The sequence below is a fragment of the Coloeus monedula genome, assembly GCF_965178545.1.
Source record: "Coloeus monedula genome assembly, chromosome: 9".
Taxonomy (NCBI): Eukaryota; Metazoa; Chordata; class Aves; order Passeriformes; family Corvidae; genus Coloeus; species Coloeus monedula.
The window spans coordinates 9,010,796-9,035,252 of NC_138789.1; the positions used below are offsets into that span (position 1 = coordinate 9,010,796).

Here is a 24,457-nt window from a genome sequence, read left to right on the forward strand (position 1 = left end):
CACCTTCTTCACTCCCCCTTTTGCTGGTAATAATTAAATTAAACCAGTAGATATTTTCTGATAGGATACTTTTGTTAGACTAACAAATTCTTGGCTGCTCTCCGGCAGTCTGCTCTCCTTTTGTCCCATGACAAATTTTATTGCACTTCACTTGCATAAAAACAGGAAGGGAATTGTGCTGTTTATATGATTAAGTATTTAGCAGCCATGTTTGTGTGAACATTAAGAAAACCACATAGCAGCTAACTAGAGACAAGCAAATTCTAGGATAGCTTTTGCTGTTCGATTCTCTTTGTAGACTATTTTTAAATCCACAGTGTACTTATGTAAAGGAAAAAAAGAACCTAAAATTCTTCGTTTTTCACATATTTCTGGTTTAAAATAAATAAATAAATAAATATTCCATTGGGAAAAAAAAAGTACTATTCCTGTGTAGAAGTAGCATTTTGATGAAAGTAGCTCAGTCTAGGCATAATTTAAATCAGGAAAGGACATATACAAAGATTTTACACAACCCTAGCAGATAAATACTTTATACATTTCTTAAATTAATTCCATATGCTCCTTTAAATATGTGCAATTGTTATTAATATACTTCTTCAGTGCTTTATGCAAAGTGCTTAATTCTCTTCACAGTTAATTAAGCCATTTCCTGTTCAAATTGCTGTAATCATTGTAACAGACAGTGGTTTTAAAGATCACATATCACATCTTTTACTCTTAAAAACGTCCTATTTCAAATTTTGAAAAACAGAATGTAGACCTTTCCAACAATACATATCAAGATAATTTTATTTCCTCACTCTCTTCTCTCCAGCACTGATCCATGTCACGCCTCAGCAGTGCATGTTTAGATGAGTTTCTATGTGCAAACCACAGAAGGGTTACCTGGGTTCTCTGGGAAGCCAAATGGTGCAGGTAAAAGGGAGTACAAGCAGCTCTCTGCTCCTTGTGTGGTTTTAAGACGGCTTTTTTTCACCTGTAACCCAACCATAAACTAGTACAGACAGAAACTGCAATCTCTGCTTCTCTTTATAACCACTGAGAAAAAGTTTTGCTGAGATGCCCAAGTTAATCCTCCAAATCCTCCAAATACTGTGGTACATGGGTTTGAAATTCAATACAGGTTTCAAAAAAGAGGGGTTCGGCAGTTATTGGTTCATCTCACTGACTCCAGGGCCATCGCTGGGAGGTCCTACAGAGCCAGCAGGAGGTGGGGCCAGGACTTTGCACATCCTGCTCTTCCCAAGGGACTGGTGAGTCTGCGCTGAGCCAGAAGGGCTGCAGAACATAGCAGTGCCCTGACCGCGCCGCTCTCCAGGAGACGCTGCCTTTAGTTTAGGTGGGTGCATCTCCTCCTCTTCCCTCGCTCCCCAGCTCATTTATGGACATTTAGTCAATATGCCTAAAGCTGGCTTAACTAAACCAAGACCAAGTAGTCAGGATGCTGTGATGTGTTTGTCAATCGGCAATTTGAGATTAAATCAGCTTTATCCAGTACTTTCTGCCAGCCTACTGTTTGCACCTTCAAACACACCTGACATTTCCTCAAAAGATTACTTGTAAATTTGCCATTTGTGGGAGCACCTTGAACGGCCTGACTTTAAAACTCATTACTTCAAGAAGATGGGAAAATATCAAACCATTGCTACTGATGCCATGAAAATTTTTGCTTCGCTCCCGAAATCACCAAGAAGAGAGACTGATACAAATCAGAAAGATGCAGTTTGAACTGTTTTTTACATGTTTGCTGTTTGCCCAACTGGTAACCATGGTTCAAAGTTCACCCCATGATTTGCATAAGACTGTGATCTAAAATGTGTCCGAAGTTCTTATGTGGACCAAAGTGGGAGAATTAAGATTTAGATGAAATTTGGAAGTGAACTCAAATTCTACATGAAGTAGCTTCTAAAAATAACACCTTAAAATTTGATCATATTTTTGATACCCTCACCTCATGGTTACCAAACTGGGCCTGGGTAAAAGAAACATTTATAATAGCTGTAACTGTAGTTGTTACCTGTGTAATAACCTGTGGAGCAGCTGGTTGTGTAAACCGGTTCTGCGGGTAATGTAGAGACTAGACAAAGTAGAGTTTTGTTAGCCTCTAAAAAGGGAGAAATGATGCCATGAAAATTTTTGCCTTTTCTTTTATACTCCTGTTATACCTTTTTACAACTTCTGTATTCTTAGTGCTTTTGCCTACATTCTTGGACTTGTTTGTTCAGCTAAGAGACTAAACATTTCAGAAGCTTCGTAGCTAGGGATCAGTGTGCCCCAGACCCCAAGGTCCTCTCCAGAACACATTCTGTAAACTAAGATAGAACCATCCAGGGGAAGGTTCCTTGGGGAGAGGGGCTCATTCAAGCCTCTCATTGAAGAATCTTTGATAGGTATGCTAATTAGTAGAACCTATAATATATACCAGATCTTTTGAGAGTGTGCATTAGGGTGTGCATTTTGGTACATTCGACCTAGACGTAGTGCACCTAAAGATCCTTAAAATAAATACTAAGGTAAAATCCCTTTTTCCCCTTCTAACCGTGTTTGACTCTTGATTTTAAGACCAAGAAAAGCCATCACTACAATGTGAGGAGTTGGTTTTTATTTTTAAATCCTTCCAAAATCTGTGATGAGATAGGATAGAATTAGAATGCAGTGAGATAGATTTTCACTCATAAGCTGTCAAATCTGTCTTATTTTAATAAATAAGGAAAAGATAACATAAACAGGAATGTAAAGAAACAGTACCATATGAATTTTCCTTTTTTTCTAATTCCTTTCCTGTTTTTCTCTACTCCTTTTCAGTCGTCTTCTTCCTTTTTATTATTTTAATAAGGCCTAATTATGGGGGGGTTTTAGCACATATGAAGCAATTTTAAAATCTGAATGTAGTTAAATGCGTGTGCATCTGAATAATCAGTGTATCCCAAGGCAACCTAATAGACACTGCATTTTGCTACACAGTTGGCTTTAGAAAAATAATTTTCATAATTATAATTGTTTTGGTTTAATGGTATGGGTAATTATTGTGGGTAAGCATTTATTTCTAAAGTATTTTTCTTTTTTCTGTGAAAAATTATAATAGAAAAGGAGTATTGTATTTTGAGAGCTTCTTGGCATTTTAAAAAGTCATAAGCAAGATAAACTGTAATTATTTTTGAAGACATAGGTACCATTTGCTTTTTAGCAGCATGAATTTTCTACTAATCTTGTAATAATTCAATCAAAGTTGAAACAATAAATCTTCTAGCTGCCTCTTAGAAAAGTCTTCTTAGAAGTTTCTGTTCTTTCCACAGTGGCACCAGGATTTCACCTAATGGAATTGTGCTGTCAAAACAAACAGAAGTCAAAGACTTTGACAAAATATTTTTAGTTTAATCAAGAAAACTTAGAATATTGAATGCATTTAGAACTTCGAAAATTACCCTCTGCTCTTTTATTTTCATGTGCCAAAGTTCTTATATTTCAAATAACAGTAAAGCAATTAATGGGTACAGAAATGCCTCTTGACTTCTGATGTCGTACTGCCCATGCTCTTTTCTACATTACTTTGTTTTTTGGATCCTGGATGTTTAATAATGTATGATGCCAAAATATACAGTTTCTAAAGAGCCAAAAAAGTAAGATGGAAGATTGCTAGAGCTAAGCTATTACTTGCTGTGTTCTTAATGTTTTATAGGTGTGTGATAGATGTGAGCTGCATCAAACCACTGACGAGTTTATCACAGAATACCCTTATGCCCTTTTCCTCTCAACCTACAGCAGCCAGACATTCCCTGAAGATACTGTGGCCCTTGGAGCGCTCTCACTGGAGCAGATTTGTTTGAACTTGAGGACGAGGGAAGGACCTTAATCCCCAACCCACTTCTGCTACTGAAGAGGCAAGAAAAGAAGTTGAGTTGAGCCCAGCAAAAATGGGGAAAATGTACGGTTTTATATTTTCATCTCTGTTTCTCACTACCCAAATATAGCAATACATTTAAATTCATCTTGGCCAGGTTTTTCTGTCCTAGATGGTACCCAGTAAGTGATCTTCCTGTCCTTTATCTTGACCCATGCACTCTTTCATCCTATTTTCTCCCCTTGTCCTCCTGAGGAGAGGGAAAGTGGGGTGAGCATGTGGGGTGAATGTTTGGATGCTGGCCAAGGGTTATCCACCACACATTTATATTCAGATTATACAATATCTATTTTATCCAGATTAATATAGTTGAGCATAAATTACTTACTTTGCATTTCTGTTGCCTATTCTAAAATTATTAAATCCAGTCTCATTTTACAGGCTTCATTGCTACAAGCAACAGAGTATTTTTACCTTATCAAACAGAAGAGTGAAGGTCCTGCTGCATTTTCCTTTGTGTTAATACATAATTCCTCTGGAAAAGACTTAGAACAGAAATTCAAGGACCTGTGAGCTTGTCCTCAGATTCTCCATGGGAACAGAGGGTAGGATTCCTGATCATTTCAGTCCTTCTTAATCTGTCATTTCTTTGTGGAGCAGCAAGAAACTACTAAAGAATCCATCAAAAAATACCATGGTTGTATGACGGGGATGAACCTGCACTTTCAAAGATGATAAGTATTTAATTTTGCTGTTTGACTGGGAGCTACACACATTGCATCTGTTACGTAGTGTTTTGGCACGAAAAAGTCTGATTTACTGTACTTCTGCAGCTCCCTTTCAAATACATGTAGAGAACCCTTCAGAGACCAGAAAAGCACTTTAACACATCTAACTTGCACTTCCCTCCAGGAATTTACTGGTTCATGGTGTGAGGGATACATGTGATTATCTCCTTCTCCCTGCAAACTGTGGAGCATCTCCAAGACTTAGGTAAATTTCTGTATTGTTTCATTGAAGGAAGCCAGAATTTGAAACTGGCTATTATGGGAATCCCAAAGAACTACCCAAAGTTACAGTATTTGCAGAGTTCCAGTGCAAATACTTTACATGTCCTTGCAGTCTGGGAGGATGGGATCCGTCAACTGAAGCCATTTAAAATGTATGGATCTAGATTAAGCCAGTTGTTTCAAGCATTCTTTGCAGAGTTTGTTGCTGGCAGGGGGCAGTTGATCTCAAAGTCTATCTGCATTAATGTTTTATAGAGCCTAGACAATCATTTTCAGCCATGTATCAAATTTTTGATTTATCATGATAGCCTCCAACACTGTGAATCCATAATCAATCATAATATTTCATTAACTTTGGATGATTCAGTTATGTGATAACTTTTTGTAAAGCCTACAGGAAGTTAAGCTGTCTTTATATTTGACATATATTTCAATATTTAAATATAGATTTGAATAATTTCTGTTTTATCTGATGAAATTATTACATTTAATAGTGTATTTATTTAGTGTCATTTATTTCTTACTATTTTTATCATACTGTATTTCTCTTAGGAAGAAAAGCCTGAAAACTAAATAATGAAATTTTAGGGTTTTTTTTCTTTTGGTCTTTGATGAACATTTTTTTCAATTCATTCTAAAATCAAATAATAAGATATTTTTAACAATAACAAAATGAAAGGAATCCTGAAGGACCAGAATCCTGAAGGTGGTTTTTACATTGCTGTGTCACAGAGGAAAACAATGACAAATTAGCTGCTCTTCTGACAAAATATCTGTGCTTTTTGTGCATCCTTTCAGGGCTGCCAACATGAGCTACTGTAGTGGATTCTTCTGTCCTATGCAATGCACCAAGAGAAATCTTTTCCTGGTTTTTGCCATCTTTTTTACAGCAATATATTTGATTTCCTATTCTTATAATTCTGCTCGCCTTGCTAAAAGTGATGATCGTCACATGGAAAGTGAAACGAGTTTACTTAAAAAAGTGTTTCCAAATTTCAAACAAATCTCAGGGAAAGAAAACGGAGAACTACCACCGGAAAATGAGAAATCTGAGAACAAAAACACATCCACTTCGACACAGTCATTTACGTTCATTATTAATGAAGAAGAGAAGTGCAAAGATAAAGCACCTTTCTTGGTATTGCTGATATCAACAACTGCAGCTGAACTTCAGCACAGAAACGCCATCCGAAAGACCTGGGGGAATGAAACTGCGGTTCCAGGCGTTGACATTGTTCGGCTGTTCCTGCTTGGCATCACGACCCAGGATGCAAATGAGGATTTACTGCTGAGAGAAAGCGAGCAATATCGTGATATTATCCAGCAGGACTTCCTGGACACCTACAACAACTTAACTCTTAAAACTCTGATGGGCATGAGGTGGGTGGCCTCTTACTGCAGTGGCACGAGGTTTGCTATGAAGACAGACAGTGACGTTTTTGTCAATACAGTGCACCTGATTGAGAAGCTCCTCAGGCCTCTCCCACCTTCCACACAGAACTATTTCACAGGCTGTTTAATGTCAGGGCACAGGCCTATTCGGAATAAAGCCAGTAAATGGTACATTTCAGAAGAAGAATTCCCAGGTAACAGATACCACCCTTTTTGTTCAGGAACTGGCTACGTCTTTTCTGGAGACCTGGCTGCAAAAATTGTCAACGCTTCTTTAACAGTTAAATTCATACATTTGGAAGATGTTTATGTAGGGTTTTGTCTTAATGCAAAGGGAGTAAAAATAGTACCTCCACCTCATTCATTGTTTAACATACACAAGGTCCCATTTTCACCTTGTGTGTACAACAAAATAATTACATCTCATCACATTTCGCCACATGAGCACATAATCTACTGGGAAACATTGCAAGAAAAGCAAAACACGTGTTAGAAAAGAAAGCTCCATCCTGGAGCATCCTAGGAGCTTTCTTTGACAATGGACAAAGCTGCAGATGTTTTCTTAGTAAGAACAGAACATCTGTGTAGTGATCACTTTCAAGGTCCAGGGACATCCTGAATCAGGTGCCTAGGTTTTGTATTAGGTTGAATTCAAAGGATTTTTCCTTCATAAAGAAGCCTTTCTCTGTTGAGTAAATACTGCTTGGTACATTATTTAGTTTTGGATGAAGGATCAATTAATTTTTATACTGTTTTAAAATACAGCAAGAGGCCATATCGACCCTACTGAACAAAAAGCAAAGAAGATGCAATGAAATTTATTTTTTCATCTTGTATAGCTGACACATTTACCTTACATTACAAACTAATAAGTTAGTGTGCTAATTTTATACTGCTCAGATGTAATTTGCCTATGCACCACTGTCAGAGACTGAAAATAGTTCATGCCTCAAACATTGATATGAAGTTTTGCTCATTATAAAGAAGCTAAAACCGCAGAAGCTTCCCTGAAGAGTGGGACTTTGAACCGAAAGTCGAACTGTTGATTAGATAAAGGGAAATTCATTGTTCAGTCATCTCAGGCTGAGGGAAAGGTATGCATCCACAAAGGGCCGAAGCCACGAGCTGCAACTATCCCCAGCTGAGTTTGGGGTGTGGGGAGAGCAGAGCTCACAGAAGCCAGGTTTACACAGACTCTGCCCAGCCGAGGGGGGAGGACGAGGTTTTGGGTGCATGGTGCAACCTCTGGTGAGAGGCAATGAACACCCATTCTCCGTTACACAAACCGGCCCAGCTGTGGAACCCCCAACCCCACAGGGCACACCCACAGGACTTCCACGTGAGAGGCTTGGCCCCACAGGGCTGCACGTGATGCAATAGACCAGAGTCTGCTGTGAGAGATTGACCCCCACCCCAGGGGGGCGTGGCTGGACATACCACCCAGCCTGAGCATGTACACTCATCAGACTCTGTGCCTTCTGGAGGGACCTTCACCACCAAGAGACCAGCTGGAGAGGATCAACGAACATCGCTGGGATCCACAGAATGGTGATATTTTCCTTATTCTGTCCCGTCACTCTTTCTGTCCCTCCCACCTATTTTCTACTTCCTTCCTTCCTTCTTTCCTTCCTTCCTTCCCTTCCTCCCTTCTTTCTCTTTCTTTCTTTCTCTTTCTCTTTCTCTTTTTCTTTCTTTTCTTTCTTTTTCTTTCTTTCTCTCTTTCTCTCTTTTCTTTCTTTCTCTTTCTTTCTGTCTTTTCTGTCTTTTCTTTCTGTCTTTCTTTCTCTCTCTCTCATATTTACCATCAAATAAAACCCTTACTATTGTCACTGGCATATGGTCTCATTTGCACCCTAATTAGGGCAGAGGCATTTCTAAGAACCTTAAAACTGGAACTTAACAACCATTAAATGTACTCATGTGGCATTCCACTGTGACTGAAGAAGAAAGCAGACATGATATCCTGTGCTGGATTACTTGACAGTAGCCATGACATCTTGTATAGCTGACATCTTTGCCTTACTTGAAACTATGTAGTGAGCTGAACTCCGAAGTCCATTCCCTTTCCCTGGGTGGGGAACACCATGTCATGATTGTGCAATAACAACCCATGAAGGTGAGCATGAAACCCATGAAAGTCAAACCCAATCCTCATGCATTCTCCTATTACCAGAATGGCAGTAAAGTTCTCCAGGTTATTCAGTAATTACTCCAGGTTATTCAGTAATTACTGAAGATGGGGACCCAGCAGAAAAGCACCTGGGGGTGCTGGCTTTTATCAGGGGTAGTGTGGCAGCAGAACCGGGGTAGGGACTGTTCCTCTGTACCCAGCACCAGTGAGGCCTTACCTCAAATCCTGTGTCCAGTTCTGAGCCCCCCAGTCCATGGGAGACTTTGAGATGCTGCAGTGAGTCCAGAGAAGGACCACTGAGCTGGTGAAGGACCTGGAGCACAAGTCTGATGAGGAGCCTGGAGAACAGGAGGCTCAGGGGAGACCGTATCATTCTCTACAATTCCCTGAAAGGCGGTTGGTTTCCTCTCCCAGGCAACAAGTGGCAGGATGAGAGGAAATGGCCTCAAGATGCACCAGGGGAGGTTCAGGTCAGCCATCAGGAAGAATTTCTTCATGGAAGGAGCTGTCAAGCATTTAAACAGGCTGTCCAGGGAAGTGGTGGAGTCACCATTGTTGGAGGTGTCCAAGAAACAACTGGACGTGGCACTCAGTGGTGTGGTTTAGTTGGGACAGAGGTGCTTGGTGAAAGGTTGGACTAAATGATCTTGGAGGCATTTTCCAACCCTAATGATTCCATGATTGTATAAGATAAGGTAGTAGAGGCTTCACCATAGCCTGAAGCTGAGTGCACAAGCAGTACAACTGAAAGGCTATAAAGATACAAATTCCCTGCTTTTATTTGGAGTCTGTGGAGTCTGCCACACCACTGTACAGTTATGAAAGCAGTGAGAGTTTGTAACTCCTAGCAGGAATAAATACCAAAGCTAAAACTATTAAAAGCCGTAGAATTGCCAGCAAAATGAACCAGTTCATCAGCCAGCCCATACTGGTGAAAGGATAAAAGAAATAGGAAATGATCTAGAGATGTTTTCCTATGGTCAGTAGTTGGTAATGTGGATGGTAGTGATTGGTCAAATCACTAGTGTGGTACCTGTGTGCTTTAAAGGTGTCAGAGCCCTGTGCAGAACCCATTCGGGTACCCCAACTTGTCTGAGATACCTCAGGCACATGAAGTAGTATTTACTCTTTCATCTCCATTCTTTGCCTCCCAGTCTCTCTCCTGGTCGGCATGGGCCAGTTGCAAATTGTAACAGTTTAAAGTCTAGATTTTGCAGAACATTTAGTTCACAGAAATGTCAAATGCTTGTTTTTAACTTCGTGAAGTAGAAATATTTGCCTTTTTAAGCCTCTCAGGAGTTTATGTTTGTGTTGAATTACCATTACTGACATGCTTGCATTGGCAGTGGAGGCAATAATTAAGTATATAACAACATTATCATTAATATTTTCAATTAACTTCAGAAGATGAAAAGAAGCAAAGTCTGGGTCATCTCTCATAACTTAATATGAATTAGTAACTCTTTTCCTGTATCCTTGTAGTGCATATTCTGTACTAAGCACAAGGAACAGTAGCTGAACATTTGAAGTGCTGTTCTTTAGACATTTATTCATTGTACATCTGTTTCAAGGAGGGTAGGGTTGCTTCTAATAGAATATCAAGAATATGTAACCATATTTAATGCATATTGCTTTGTTTTATAAATTCTACATTTATAGCACTGCCTTGAAAAAGTATTTTTATAACCTTGATGTACCTGCGTAGAACTGCTTGTAATTGATTCATTTCCAGATTTTAGTGACTTGTTTCCATTGGATATCAAGTGGAATTCAATGCTGCAAAATCTCATATGTTCCAAAATTACAGAGTGGTTGCTGTCAGCCCTCTAGAAGCTACAGAATCGTGTGTTACTTCTGGTGCATTTGATGTCATTTCAATTCTCTTCCACTGCTGAAGTCTAAAATTTATTTGTTCTTTAGCTTATTTTTTGGTGCATTGGTAAATAAAGATGTTTAATACTCAGTAATATGTATTTGTATACTTGGAAGTTATTAAAGTGTAGTTGTAGGACAAAGTTGTTTGTGAGCAGAAAAAATATCGATGCTGGGAAGTAACTGCTCTTTTAATTTCTGAGACTAAATACCACAACTTCACTAATTCATTCCACTGCAGGTTTTAAAAACTCAAAAACTTTGTTTTTTCCTTTGTATGTGAATTCACGTGTCTTGTGGAATTGGAGTGACACAGTTAAGGAAACACACTGCATGCCATTGAAAGAGTTCTTGTGACTTTTTTATTGCAGACTAGGTAACACATTTTCATAGATAGGCCTGGCTTTGCTGGACATTCCCTTGAGAATTAAGCAATTATTATCAGCTAGCACTTCCCTCTCCGGGTCTGTGACTCTGGGTACCAAACTGGTTGGACGGGCTAAGGCAGTGTTGGGGAAGATGGGCATCTTTGCATTGTTGATAGAAGTGAGCCAGAAGGAGAAATAGATACAGCTAAGCACAGATAGAAATAATCTTTTTTTCACAGCTCCACATTTCTCTCTCTACTGAGTGAACTGTTGCCAGCTCAAACTCCTCTGTTCAACAGTCATTTGACCCTGCTTGTTCTAGAACTTCATCATCCCTTCTCCAGCACTGAGCCTTGAGATTCCTGTTCCTCAGTCTGGTCTCCAGTCCACTTAGGCTTGTATTACATTTCTGATAATGACGATGAGAAAAAAGTGTGTGAATATAAGATTGCCTGTAGGATGAGCATTAAAGAATCACATCCATGGCCACTGAGAGACTGTGCATATTGTCTCATTCAGGGTTAATGTAGTGGTGCTTACGGTGGTCTTGAAAAACTGAAACCCCACTAGAATGCAGTCTGTCTGTGAAGATATTCCAGAGGAAGCAAACCTGTTCTGCTTTCAACATGAAAGACAGTATTATTCTGAATAGGTGAACTTTGTGGTATATTATTCATGGGTTATTAGAACTTCTGCTTCATCAGAAGCTGTCAGTTTTTATGACCTTGCTTGTCTTCCAGCAGACTTTGAAGAGCACTAAGTGTTTTGTTCACAAAGATTGCCTTGCATTCATTTTAGAGACTCCAAGTGTCTCCAGCTGTCTTTGTGTTTGCTTTAGCAAATCTTCTGGGGCTAATGAGCAATTAGAAATTCATTAAGCCTGGAGAAATACCAGGTCACGTTAGATGCCACTATTCCAGTCTAGCTGAGCAGCAATTCTGCTGAGTTAAGTGGGGAAATGGACACACCTGACTGCGTGTTTCTGCTGCTTTATGGGCTGTTAAATATGAGGACTCAAGCCCTTGCTATGGATCCTTCTGGCAGAGAGTCCTTAAATCAGTGGTGTGTACTATACACACACTCATACACACAGGTAATTCCTGTGAACCTTGACTCCCACTAAAAGCAGAGTATCCAGCTTGCCTGCTGAAGGATAGCCATGGTTCTGGAATCCTCTCTCCTACTGCATTAGAAAAGCCTTCAGTATGAATAAACAGATCATCCTAATATTTTGGAATGAACATTTTTAAGAAGCTTGTATTTTTTAAAAAAATATTCAACTGGAATAGAGTCTTCTCCCTGAAGGTATTAAAAATAGAAAAGTTATTCACACTGCACATGCAAACTCTTTTGGGTAACTTCTATGACAGGTCTTGGACAAGATCCTGTACCATATACTGCTTCTTGAAAAAATGAAGACTTCAGTCTGTGCAGCTGCTTCAATTGTTTCCTTGTTTCCCACAGTGCCCATTTGAAATACTTTACCTGTGAATAATCTGATGAATGCCTAGTGTGTGGAAAAGCACTGAACAATAATGGACTCTAAGCAGAAACACTGAATTGTTAAACCTTGGAATCATTAAGAGGAATCATTAAGAAGTAAGAGCAGATTTGCTGCCATTCCTGATACGAACAGTGATTTCAATATCTTTACAATGCTGATAAACATGCACACATTCAGGAGCTGCTCACTGGGCAACTTGGTTGTGGTTTTGATTTCAGAAACAGAATGTACTTCTAGCAATTAAAAGAGGATATAAACAGTTTTGACTGATTTTTTTTTTTTTTTGTACAAGTAGTCCTGCTTGTACAGGGGAGTTCAGAGAATAATCAATTTTTCCATATTAGGCTACCTGCCAAATTTCTTGTACCAGTTCTTTGTGGATAATTATAACAGTAGGGGGTTTAAAACCTTAAGTATGTTCTTCCCCCTTTGTGATAGTGATCTTGGAAGATCATGGACAGACATGGTTAATTCTCTAGAGAGCTCGACCATTTGTGGTTGCTTCCTACACAAGCAGATGCTTTCTTGTGTAGCTCCTGCCAAAGTAGTTTTTAGTTCCATAATGCTTTTACACACTATATGGAATTACATTCATTTTGTGGAATGGGTTATAAATTACTTTAATTTTCAATGAGATACATAATTTCATGTGAAAATGTATCACTTTTGAGTAATCTGGATGACTGGGCATGAAATGCTTTGGACAACTGCAGTTCTGGTATATTCATGAAAATGTTGAGGGCTTGTTGTAGGAATCATTCCCTGGAGGGATGCTCCAACTTTTGGGTTTATAGTCTAATCAGGCTTCTATAGAAAAACTCACCAAGGTTCAAAGGGCTGTGTTTCACCTGAGCTACCACTGTATGCAGCTTCACACAGGAACTTCCCAGTTTTCTGCCAGTGCGGGGGGGCTGCCTGTGTGAGATGAGAGGGGCTTTCCTGCAGCTGAGCTCCTCTTCCATTGATGGGTCTCAATCTCAACCTCTGCGGTGTGACCAGGTTGTGTCATTCAACCTGATCTGTGTAAACCCAAGGAACAAAAACTCAGGTCCTGGAGGCTACAATGGGACTGAAACTAATCTGTACTAATACAAATGTACAACAGGCTGAGATTGAAAATTATTTCAAAGACTGAGTTTTTGACACGCAAAGCCTTGTTGGCAGCTTTAGGTATTAACATATTTGCTACTACAAATTAGGCATTGTCTCTCTATGGGCATCAGATAACCTGATGTAGGTCAGAAGCTCAGTCACTGACATGCTGCCAGCTGCATAAATACGCTTAGGAGCATCTAAGCAAAACATGGTGGAATCTGACATTTGTTCATATGGGTTAAATAGCAACAGGTGTCATCATTCTGTTAGGCTGACAAAGTTCAACTACCATACTGAACAGGCCACAAGCCTGAAAATCCCTGAACTCTGAGTTTCTAGGCACCACATTTCTGCATTTGGTCACTTACCCACTGTCATTTTGTTTCCAAAATCTGATAAAATGTACCACTCAGTTTGCAAAATGGTTAGTGGAAACAACGTGTATAAAATTGTCTCTGAATTGTGTGGTGAGTTACATATCAAAGTTGTGTCTCCTCCCTGGTGTCCTGTCCCACTGTATTGCAGAAGCTGTCCTTTCGGCTGGGTGCAGCATTTGGAACGTAAGTCAGTGGATCGGGTCGGATCAAGTATCTACAAAAAGAAATCACAGCTGTTACTAAAACAAGGTGGTGCAAGCCAGGGTAAGTGCATAGAGCTGTAATGTTGAAGAGATCTGGGGAAGACTTAGAGACTTACTTTGAAGGTGCTTAGTTTCATTCCTGTGGTAGCATTGGTTAGATTTTTTTCAATTTAAAATACAGAGTAATAGGAAGATGATAGGTTTAGAACATTACAAATATAGGTATTATATATTTGTATGTATATTTTAAATATGGACATAAATAGTATAATTAGATGTCTCTTTAAATAGAAGTCTCCATATTAAATTTTTTTGCATGTCTTGTGACTTTGTTTTTTTTATCTGTGTGCTTTAACTTACACTATATCATTCAGTTCTAATCTTGTGTCTGGAGAAGGGTTGATCAGGATGTAAGAAAGGGTGTTCTGATGATCATTCATTTCATCTAGAGAACAAGGAAAAACAAAGTACCAAATAAATTACATTTAAAAATGAATTGTGAAAGGCATTATTTCTGACAAATCAATTTGATGAAAGTTCACAGAGCTGTAAAAAAGTGTCTGGTGCCAGAGTGATTTCAAGTAAGTTTACCAATCTGTTTCCAACTGTACTTGAATTGAAACTACCTGATATTATTATCTTTTGAGTTATCAGCTCTGAAACATCCTGTTTTCTAATGTTTTAAAAATCTTCTGGTTTTTTTCAGTCATAGTAATTTGAATGTAACCCAGTTTCAGGCTGATTTACCAATCTGTCCTGCAGCTTAGTAATTTTGTGGTTTGTCTAAAAATGACACTCCTGTGCTTGGCTGGCATCAAGTTGAAATGATGACCAAGGTTAAATGCAGGTGTATGGCATTCTCATCCATCTCCAGATTTGGTCAACACAAACCTTTTTTTCCCTTTTTCTATTTATCTAGGAAGCACTTTCCTTTTATCACCTGTGCCAAGGGCTTGAAATGTGGAGGCTGTATAAATGGAAATTGGTATGTCTTTCTTGCATTTTTAACTGTTCTCCTAATAATGTGTTGGGATGAAGGCTGATAATTTTTTTTCAGGGTTTAAACTACACTTTCGTAGCTGCCATTGCAGTATCTTTGTGTCATTTTCTCTTGGCATACTCCTTGGGCTGCTGCAGTGAGACTGGTTTTAATCTGATCAGACTGAAGAGGAGAGGCAAAAGGAGAGGCAGTGCTTCTGTGTTACATCCTCTTTAGCTTTTTAGGAAAATGTATAACTCAGAATCAGATAAATGTAATCAGGTAAAGCATTTAACTATCAAGATTTTGCTGCTCTATAGATGGTATCTAATAGTCCTAAATTTGAGTAATGAAATGAATATTTACTATTGCCTTTTAACTAGGATTTGAAAAGAAAAGCAGGAATGAAATAGTTTTGTTGTTACTAGTATAAACACGAATTAAATTTACAAAACAGTTTTGTGTTTGATTAGATGTTATTGTGGCCTGTGAAACCCCTGGAAAATATTTAGCCTTGAATCATTCTGTAGAGAGTTGTATAGAAACATCAAAGACAGAAGGCACAGAAATTATCCAGATGGGGTGTGGAATAAAAAGCCTGTATTTACATACCTAGAAATTCCTGGTGTTTCTGGGAACTTAGAACCCACAGTCCTGGGGTTTCCACCCAACATGCTACAGAACCAAGGCCAGAGAAAGGCAACCCAGCTAGCTGTGGTGCATGTGTTCAAAAGTGTTAAAGAGCTCTTGTCCATAGCTTAAACAACCCCAAAACAATCCTACAAACTAAAAAGCAACCCAACATCAGCCTTGCTGGAGAATGATTTGATGGATAAAAATGGTGTCTAAAGTCCTAGTGAAACATGCTTTCTAAAAATGACTTTAATGTGACAATTTGGAATTATTTTTGAAAACTGTGGGGAAAAGACAATATCCTTCACGTATAAACTCCCTGCCTTGACATATGAGTGAACTTCACAACAGCCCTGTCTTCATCTTTATTTCAAGAGGTTTGTGGAAATATGGTGCAGCTTTTCAGTGACTGGGCAATGCTTATATATTCAGCATACACATATCATCTGCTAAATATAAATGTGACTGACATGCTGCCTTCTGTACCTTCCATCTCAGCATAGGAATGGATGATAATAGAATGCATTAAAAATACTCCAAGTTGCTCTTGGTAAATGAAAAAAAACAAACAATCCAGTCCTAAACCAACAAAACAAAAACCATTATCATAAACTTAATATTTTGTTTATGGCTCCATCATGTCTTACAAATAAGTTCATCTTGCACAATGCTAAAGTTGCTATTGAAGCACTGTAATAGTGGTACCGTATCCTGCTGGAGAAAGGCCCAGGTGCTTCATTCTGTTCTTCACGAGTTCAGCAAGCTCCTGCCTTTCTGACCTCCTGTAGAGGTTCATCCTCTGCTGGTTGATCTTCTCAGCAGTTTTAGCAGAGTGCCTGGGGGCCCTCCTGCTCAGGCGCCGTGCCCACTGCATGCTCTTCCTCCGCAGCAGCGGGTGGTCGGACTGGTCACTGGATGTTGAGTTCCGGTGATTGCCGCGGCAGCTGAACTGGTCTTTGGTGTCTTTGGTGTCCTCCCATTCCTCCACGCTGATGGAGATTTGAGACTTGAAAGGAAAGTGACAAGAGAGATGAAGGGCTTTATTAGATGAAAGCAGATGAAGATGTTCTCTTCTCTTTCCCACAGTGCAGTTGGACATGGGGTTTGGCTGCAGTGGAGCCGAGGGGATTCAGCTCTTTGTACCTAGCAATTGTTCCTGAAGTGGGCACCCTTTACCAGACTTTGACTTTTCATGTTAAAAGCTCATTTACACTATAAATACTTCTGTCAAGTACAAAAGCAGTGAAGTGTTATTTTGTGCCCAACTGCATTGTGATTCTGAGAAGAGCAACTTTAGCCTTCTGATATTGCCCTTCCTGCATCTAGGAATCAGTTCGGAATGACTTCTCCACTTTTTTCTCAGTCTGCATATTTTCAGAAATTCAAGTTGTCTAACTGCTGTTTAGATGTGTGTTGTGAATTCGTTAAGTAATGGTTCAACTTTGGCTGCACTGTTTTCAGTACTCTTAAGGCCACAGGTAGAAACGTGCCTGTTAACTGTGTCTCAGATTCCCAGGCATTCTTGACCTTCCAGCACGTGTGAAATTAGGATGCAGTAACCCTCAGTGTGATTCAGGGCACCTCTTGTGAAAGAGTTAATTGATTCCTACCTTAAAGAATAGTGATGATGTTATTTCACTCATATAGTGACAAAACCCCTCCATAATTAAGAGCCAAAATCTGTCCCTCTGTGGCTGTGTTTTCTTTATGCCACCCAAATATGACCAATAGTTTGTGCACGTACAAGTACTGAAATAACAAAGGTGGATGGGCTACAGGTGCATTTTTAACATACAAAAGTCCTTAGGGAACATAAGAGGAAGCATTTCAAAAGATAGCTTCAAAATCGTTTCAATCTTAGATTTAACGAGCAGTTTTAGCTTTTAGTTTCAAACCCACTTCCTTACAATCCTGAGTTACTCTTGTGCTATTTGAATGTCTTTTATTGATGTTGGAATAGCAAAGTCCTTGCTGGTGTCAGTACATACACATTACCAAGTTACTGGTCACTGATGTCAATGTGGTGAGTGTTTAAAATAAATACTTGAAGTATAGAACAAAGATGATGCAAATGAACAGGCTGAGTTCATGTGAATCCCCTCAAACAGAATATGCTTCTGATCAGCAAATAAAGCAAATTTAACCAAGGAGCTACTGAATGGCCTTTTCCTGCTAAGAAGAAATCTGAAAGCAAGATTCTGTTGACCTCATCAATGCTGAATACAACTTATCTGTAAGAGGCTTACCACAGAATCTGAGGTTTCTGGAGTCCATAAAATAGTATTTGATATGAGTAAACTGGGTACAGTGTGAAAGATACTTATATTTTTCACTTTTGTGCAAACTACCTTTTATCTGTGTAAAAGAATAAAACAACAAACAAATCCAATCAAACAGAAAAACAATCAAACCCCATAATTAAAAAGAACCTTACAGATGTTCACATTGTAGCACTTCAAGTAAAATCACATTTTTAATATTCTAGACTAGGATCTTGCAATAAGCCTTGTGTAAAGATGAGCTAGTTTATTGAGGCTCTTCAGCTTAGTCTGCAATAGAAAAGGGATTTCTTCTTTTTACTTTTTTCTTTTTTTAACTACATGATTTTTTGAAGTTTTGTTACTGACTCCCCTGATGTTAGGGCAGAAGAGAGAACCTGGATCCCTTTGAACAGGAATGCAATTTGATTTTGTTGTTTGTTAGACTGTCATTTTGGGGTTGTGTGCATTTTACAGCAAGGACTAAGGTAGGCAGAATACATTCCATAGGATAAGGTGCTACTTATGGATAGGAAGGAGCTATTTGGTATGAACAAATCTGATGCAAACTGCATGGTCTTGTTTTGCCTTTCTTCCAGCCTGCATTCACAGTTTTCTTTGTTAAGCTCTTGACAAAACAAATAACTGGACCTGCTGTCAGCATTAGTGGAAAGGCAGAGACCAATCCCAATCATCATCACTACAGGAGGGTAAGTCACTTTTTGAGCCAGAGATTAAATGGGAGAGGCCAAGTAAAAGAATAAGATTTTGTTTCTGTGAGTCTGTAAATCCTTAGCTCGAACTTTTGAAACACTGGCATAGGCAAGCTGAAATCATAAAGGAAGGTGATAAAGCTGAATATTTACTTCAGCAACTATGAAGTTTTTATAATGCCTGTTGAGAAAGCTGTGCAGAATGGCCTTTCACTGTATGCAAGAGGAAAAAATTCAACTTTAAAGAGAAAGCAAAAGCAAAGCCCAAACTCTTTTTTAAATGCAGCACAAAAGTGTGTCTGCCAGTGGCAGCTGTTAAACACACAGAAGATCAAAACTCCAGTGCAAAGTACTTTTGTGTGTCCCCTTCTGTTTTAACCAGTCTTGAATTTCATTTAAAAATACTTTTGTAACTATCAGTGCTTTGAGGTTTGATTGTTTTCATTGCATTTCATTTCCTTGTTCCATAGCAGGTAAATCTGGTTCATGAGACACATGACTGATGACACAGTGTCACTTCTGTAGCACACAGTGAAGGAACATTTGTCTTGAAATCCTTGCTTTGTTTGTTTTTTGTTTTTTTCAAAGGCAGGCTCCTGTCTCACGTATCCCACTGTGTGTCCTAAAAGGTGTGGTTGCTCACTTGTGCTGCCAGACATCTGTGACCCACTCAGGCACGATGTTCTAATAGGACATTTCATGCCCTAAAATCTAAACAGTAGGTGGGTAAACACACGGCAGGAATAGGAATGTGGTCACAGACACACCAGTGTACATATTTGAGATGATGAGGATGTCTGTGGTGGTAATACCAAGCATCAATTAACTTTAGATTTTTGCTTCCTTGCCTTGCTGCTCCCTGGGAGCTCTGTGCAAAATGTGAAATAGCTTGAATGTGTGGTTTCATCTGTTCCATTCTGAAGCAGTGCCTTATTTTTACCTGACTGCAAGTTCTGTATTAACTAAACTTTACTGCTCTGCCTACCAAGAACGCTACCTTGCATCCAGGGTTCTAGAAATGCTTTTCTGCTCCAAAAGCTCTCTAAACCATTGCTAAGTACAGCCACATATTCCTTTTATGATAAACTTGGGGATTTTGCTCCACTAGCATTTAAGGTGTTAAAGATTAAGGCTTTCACCAGATGATCTTTTCACTGTAAAGATGATTTGTTATCTTCAGAATTCAACAGGAGAAGGCCCAAAAGGAATCAGAATTCCCGCAGGCTTCTTTGAAAGTCCCAGTCTGTCAGCTTTCAGATTTTTTTAACAAAATGTTTGTGTCCAGAACAGTGCTAAGATCCATTTACTGAAGGATGATGCATTGCATAGTTCCATTATCTGTGAAGATTTTACTCCCACAGTTTCACCTAACGTACAGCTTCTGGCTGGGATTGAGTTACATTTCTTCACAGCAGCTTGCATGGGACTATGTTTTGGATTTGTGATGGAAACAGTGTTGCTAATGGGGATGTTTTCATTACTGCTGAGTGGTGCTTATACAGAGCCAAGGCCTTTTCTGCTTCTCACCCACTCCAGCAGCAAGTGGGCTGGGGAGAGCAGGAGAATTTGGGAGGGGACACAGCCAGGTCACCTGATCCCAACTGATCAAAGTGCTATCCCTCATCCATGGTGATGTGCTCCGCAGGAACAGCTGCAGGAAGGTGAAGGAATGGGAGAACTTATGGCATTTGTCCTGAGGCTGTGCCTGATGGAGCCCTGCTCTCCTGGAGATGGCCAAACACTGCCTGCCCATCAGAAGTGTGAGCAAATTCTTTGCTTTGCTTTCACACACACAGTTTTTGCTTAACCTACTGAACTAACTTTACCTGAACCCACAAGATTTCTCCCTCTCAGCCTCTCAGTTTTCTCCCCATCCCACCTTGAGGGGAATGAGCAAGCCAGCAGCTGTGTGGGGCTTGCTTCAACCAGGACACCCAGAAACAGGCAGACAATAAGCAAATACTTACTTGTGAAGCCATGTCTCGTGACTGACAAAGGAAGGGAAAAAAGAAAACAAAAGACAATTTAAACAGAAGTGAATCTAAAGAAACAAATACGGACCATTAAACAGGAGCCACAGAAAAGCAGCCACATAGGTAATGAAAAAAGATTTCATATCTCTTTCTGATATTTTTTGAATGTAATAGAAATGGTTTGGGTCGTAGATATGAGTCATTGAGAGGCAGGCTAGATCCACTTGTTTAGTTACTGGGTCACTGAAACCTTGCTTATTTTTAAAGAAATTATGAATATCTGTCAGTGAATTGAGGGCTTCTCATTTGCATAATGAAAAAGGGAGTGCCGAAAGATAAATTGTACATATTAAATATTAATATTGGCATATTTTGTCCTCGTGACTCAAGTTACCCATGTCATTACCTGAAACAGCATCCAGGTGGGTATGTGCAGTAAAAAATTTAGTTTCTTATGTCTGTTTAAACTCAAATTGATAATTATATTGAAGGTTCTCTTATAACTCTAAAAACCTTCAAATTTATGGTTGGACGTTCATAGTTCCTGAGTAAAAAGAGTGAATTACTTTTCTCTTATTTCCATTTTAAAGATCTTACCCAATGACATTTTTCTGGCTTAATGTACTGAAAAGCTAAAATGATAACCCATGCTAATATTTCGTTAATGAAATTAGTAAAAAAATTCCTTTAACTTCAAAATAAACACATTGCAGAACAATTGGGGCTTTCAGCCTCTCTGCATTTGTAGGTCTCTATCCATAAAGGCCACAGATGCAGAGACAGATGTTGCGCTCTTTTGTATTCTGGGGAAGAGGTAGGTGAGGGAGATTTCCCTGTCCCTCTCTAGAGGGGAAGGTTGCACAAATTCTCACTCACTAAACAAAAAATTGTACAAGTATTTGTCTGAAAATACCACTGGGGATCTGCATTCAGAGCCTTCAGTTTAAAAAGACCAACAACTGCTTTTTCTTCACTTCATAAATAAGGAGTGCTATTCTTTCACATTTTTCCAGTACCTCACAATTTGAAAATTTAACTAGGAGGTTTCTCCAACCTCCCTTCTTTACTCATCTACCTGATCTAACTCAAATTCTTTGTGAGATTACCTGCAAAAGTTGGTAGGAAGTAATAGCAGAACTCCTATTCTCTTTTTTTGGACTTGAAGTTAAATAGCCAGCCCTGAATGTGAGCATAAAGCATTGCCATGAATTATATCTTATCCTTATTTAATGAATTCTTAAAATCTGCTATGTTCTCTCTTTTGTGGAAAGCTGTGACAGACTTTTTTTTTCATATTAGCAGTGAGGCTGACTACATTCTTCTCCAAGGAATGGTTTTGCTGGATTATGTTAAGGCTGCTATAGTTCAACAGACATTACTGCAGTGATAGAGTCCACTGGCTAAGCTGTAAAAGCCACCTGCAGAGACAGCAGTGATCCACAAAGAGATACTCTCAGTGAACTGGGCGGAATCTTGCATGGCTTTCTGTCACCCTTTTCTAAAAAATTATCTTCTGCTGTTACTTCCTCAAGAGCAAATCTTGGCAGTTAAGCATTATATGCCTTGATTTTTTCTAGTATTTTTCTGCAATATGGAAAATAAAGTATAAATTGCCTATCTTGGAAATTAGTGTAAACTATGTCTGAGTATTTCAGAAGAAAGGAGAGAGCTGTTGCATTTTAAAGCCATGGTTTAATGAGGTGGCAGTAGTAATGGTCACGTAAACAAATGGATAATACATGACAGAAATCAAAACTGCCCAAACGAAAAAAGTATGTTAAATAGTCAGGGAAAAGTATTTTTGCCATTCTTTTTATACAGAGAGATGAGGAAATGTACACATTTCTGTGGCAAACACAGAAATACATATAAAAATATTACTGCTGTTTGGCAGCTAAACTTAGATCCCACAATACTTTGAATAACACTACCTAGAAATGAACAACAAGAGAATGAACTCAAAGGTCACATGAGCAGTGAAACGCCACCTGTTTTGAACCACAGTGCTGGTGTTGTTGACACAAGAGGGCCTGGTTATAAAGTTTGTTACAGAGCAAACAGGTTAGTGAACACAGGTGAGGTCAGAGCAGAGCTCACTCCCAGCCTGTCCTGCCCGTGCCCAGCTGTTTCCCATCCATCCATTCCCTGCAGGTGAGCCCAGGAATCAAAGCCCAGGCGTCCACTGGCTCTGGGCACCCCGGAGCCTGGGGCTCAGCCCGGGTTAGTGTAACTATCCACATGTCAGCAGAGGCCTCTGCACTCTGAGTCAAACCCACAGAAAAGCACAGTGAACTGACCCACCTCAGATGTTGTGAGCTTTTGGGACTCTGTCCTGTAGACTCCAATTGGAATGTCTCCTGTAGAGGAACAAAGCTTCTGATACAGTCTGGCATATGTCCTAATCCACAGATCCTCTTCTGTGATCTTCATCTGAACAGACAAAAATAGGAAGGAGGACTTTTAATTCTTGAGGGCTTATCACTTGTTCACTATGCTACTCATAAAAAAACCCCAAAACTAAACAGTAGCTGGTAATCATCCTATTGTAGTATTGCACCTTTGCTCTACAAAAAATCTGTAACTTCTGTTGAATTTGTCAGACTGTTTCTTTTCTTTTCTCCCTGTTTAGAAGACAGTGTAGTGGAAGCAGTTTAGCATTATGAACTTCTGGTCTTGGTTTAAGATTACTTAAAACTTACAAGGCAGCCTTCACCTTGTGTTTATATTTGACTAAAATATAAATGAATAGACTAAATATTGTCAGCAGTAAGAAACTGGTGTGGACAGACTTCAGTGCATGAGTAATTTGAATTTTGTCCACCAGACTGCAGGCTGAATATGTGGGGACAGGGGACTGGGGAGGAAGTGATACACTAAGCATAAGTGGCATAAAGTCTTAAATGAAGCTCACTTATTTCATTACTAGCTTTATTTCGAGATATATGAGTTCCTTTTTAGAGATTCAATTGTACTTTCAAGTGTTATTACATTCACTGTAATGAAGCTTAATGATTGACCAAGAAATATGCAATTTTTATTGAAACAACTTTCTTAAACCATCGTTGATAACTTCTTGCCATTCTTTATAGATCTTCACAAAGCAACCTGTAAATCACTCAACTTGTATTCATCTGTTTACTACCCAGGGTATGATGGGTGTGGGAGAAAACAGAAAGGCGAGGTTTATTTAATAGAAATGACTTCAGTTGTTTAATTTTTTTATATGTGTATCTATATACACATTTAAATTGTATCAAGGAATATTGACATATATAATAACAAGATGACTTTTTAACGACAGCACCTAGTGATTTCATACATCTGACCTTTACATAAAAACTACTTGTGCACTTTATTGCCCACACGAATGGGGACTGGAGACAGTCCTGGCCAGGCTTCCTGGTTTCTATATATTTAATTTTATATTTATATTAATTAAATATATTTTTATATATTTAATTTTTAAATTGGCTGCTGAACTGCCATTCATAATATTTCATATAAAATGCACTATTCCTGTGTCTTCCTGACTTTCCAATTTTCTGCTTAATAGAACGCATTGTGTTTTCTTGGGGAGATGGTTTTTGCTATGGAACTAAAAATGGGTACGTTTTCTGTTTAATTTCCTCATCTTCTCCCTGATGAAAAAGGAAACAGATGGCCTTTCTTGGACTTTCACAAAAGGAAATGCCATACAAAGAAAGTTAAAGTATTTTGCAGACAGTACAGAATCTTCTCTGGTACTCTGTACTAATTTATTTATTTATTTTTAATAACTTACAGAACAAAGAAACCCAGATCCTGGTGTGGTGTCAAGTCCCAGCAGAAGTCTTGTGATAGAAATCATATAATCTTTCACAAATGACTGCAAGATTTTTTAACAGGAGAGACAGAAAAGAAAGAAAAAAGCTTTAATGAATAGATGAGTAGGCAAACATTAGCACCATGTGAGAATTTCAAAGAAATTGCACATCTGTCTTTACGATCCATCTCTTTAAGTGTCTTAATCACTGTAGAAATACCTATCCCTTTCTTTTTGCTGAATTTACTTACATAAAATAAGGTTTTTTTAATTGGCTCTGCATGTGCATGCAATGTACATACA

The 24,457-nt window shown here is 38.9% G+C and overlaps 2 protein-coding genes across 4 annotated transcripts in view; one reads left to right on the forward strand and one right to left on the reverse strand.

The window, feature by feature from the left end:
- Positions 1-5,662: 5,662 nt before the first annotated feature.
- Positions 5,663-6,739, forward strand: LOC309575908 (beta-1,3-galactosyltransferase 2-like; the record flags this gene model as incomplete). The annotated part of the gene is made up of 1 exon (XM_082286778.1): positions 5,663-6,739. The coding sequence occupies one exon, from the start codon at positions 5,663-5,665 to the stop codon at positions 6,737-6,739; it is 1,077 nt and encodes a 358-aa protein (XP_082142904.1).
- Positions 6,740-13,695: 6,956 nt separating this feature from the next.
- KCNT2 (potassium sodium-activated channel subfamily T member 2) overlaps positions 13,696-24,457 on the reverse strand; it is a gene marked incomplete at both ends in the record, with an annotated part of 111,899 nt that continues 101,137 nt past the window's right edge. For 2 of the 3 annotated variants that reach the window (XM_082287028.1, XM_082287027.1), the window contains 5 exons: positions 13,696-13,807; positions 14,157-14,241; positions 16,114-16,414; positions 22,654-22,782; positions 24,134-24,217. In XM_082287028.1, the coding sequence (XP_082143154.1) occupies positions 13,696-13,807; positions 14,157-14,241; positions 16,114-16,414; positions 22,654-22,782; positions 24,134-24,217 (711 nt within the window). Of the gene's footprint in view, positions 13,808-14,156; positions 14,242-16,113; positions 16,415-20,346; positions 20,368-22,653; positions 22,783-24,133; positions 24,218-24,457 lie in introns of all 3 variants that reach the window. The other variant, XM_082287029.1, reaches the window with a different exon arrangement.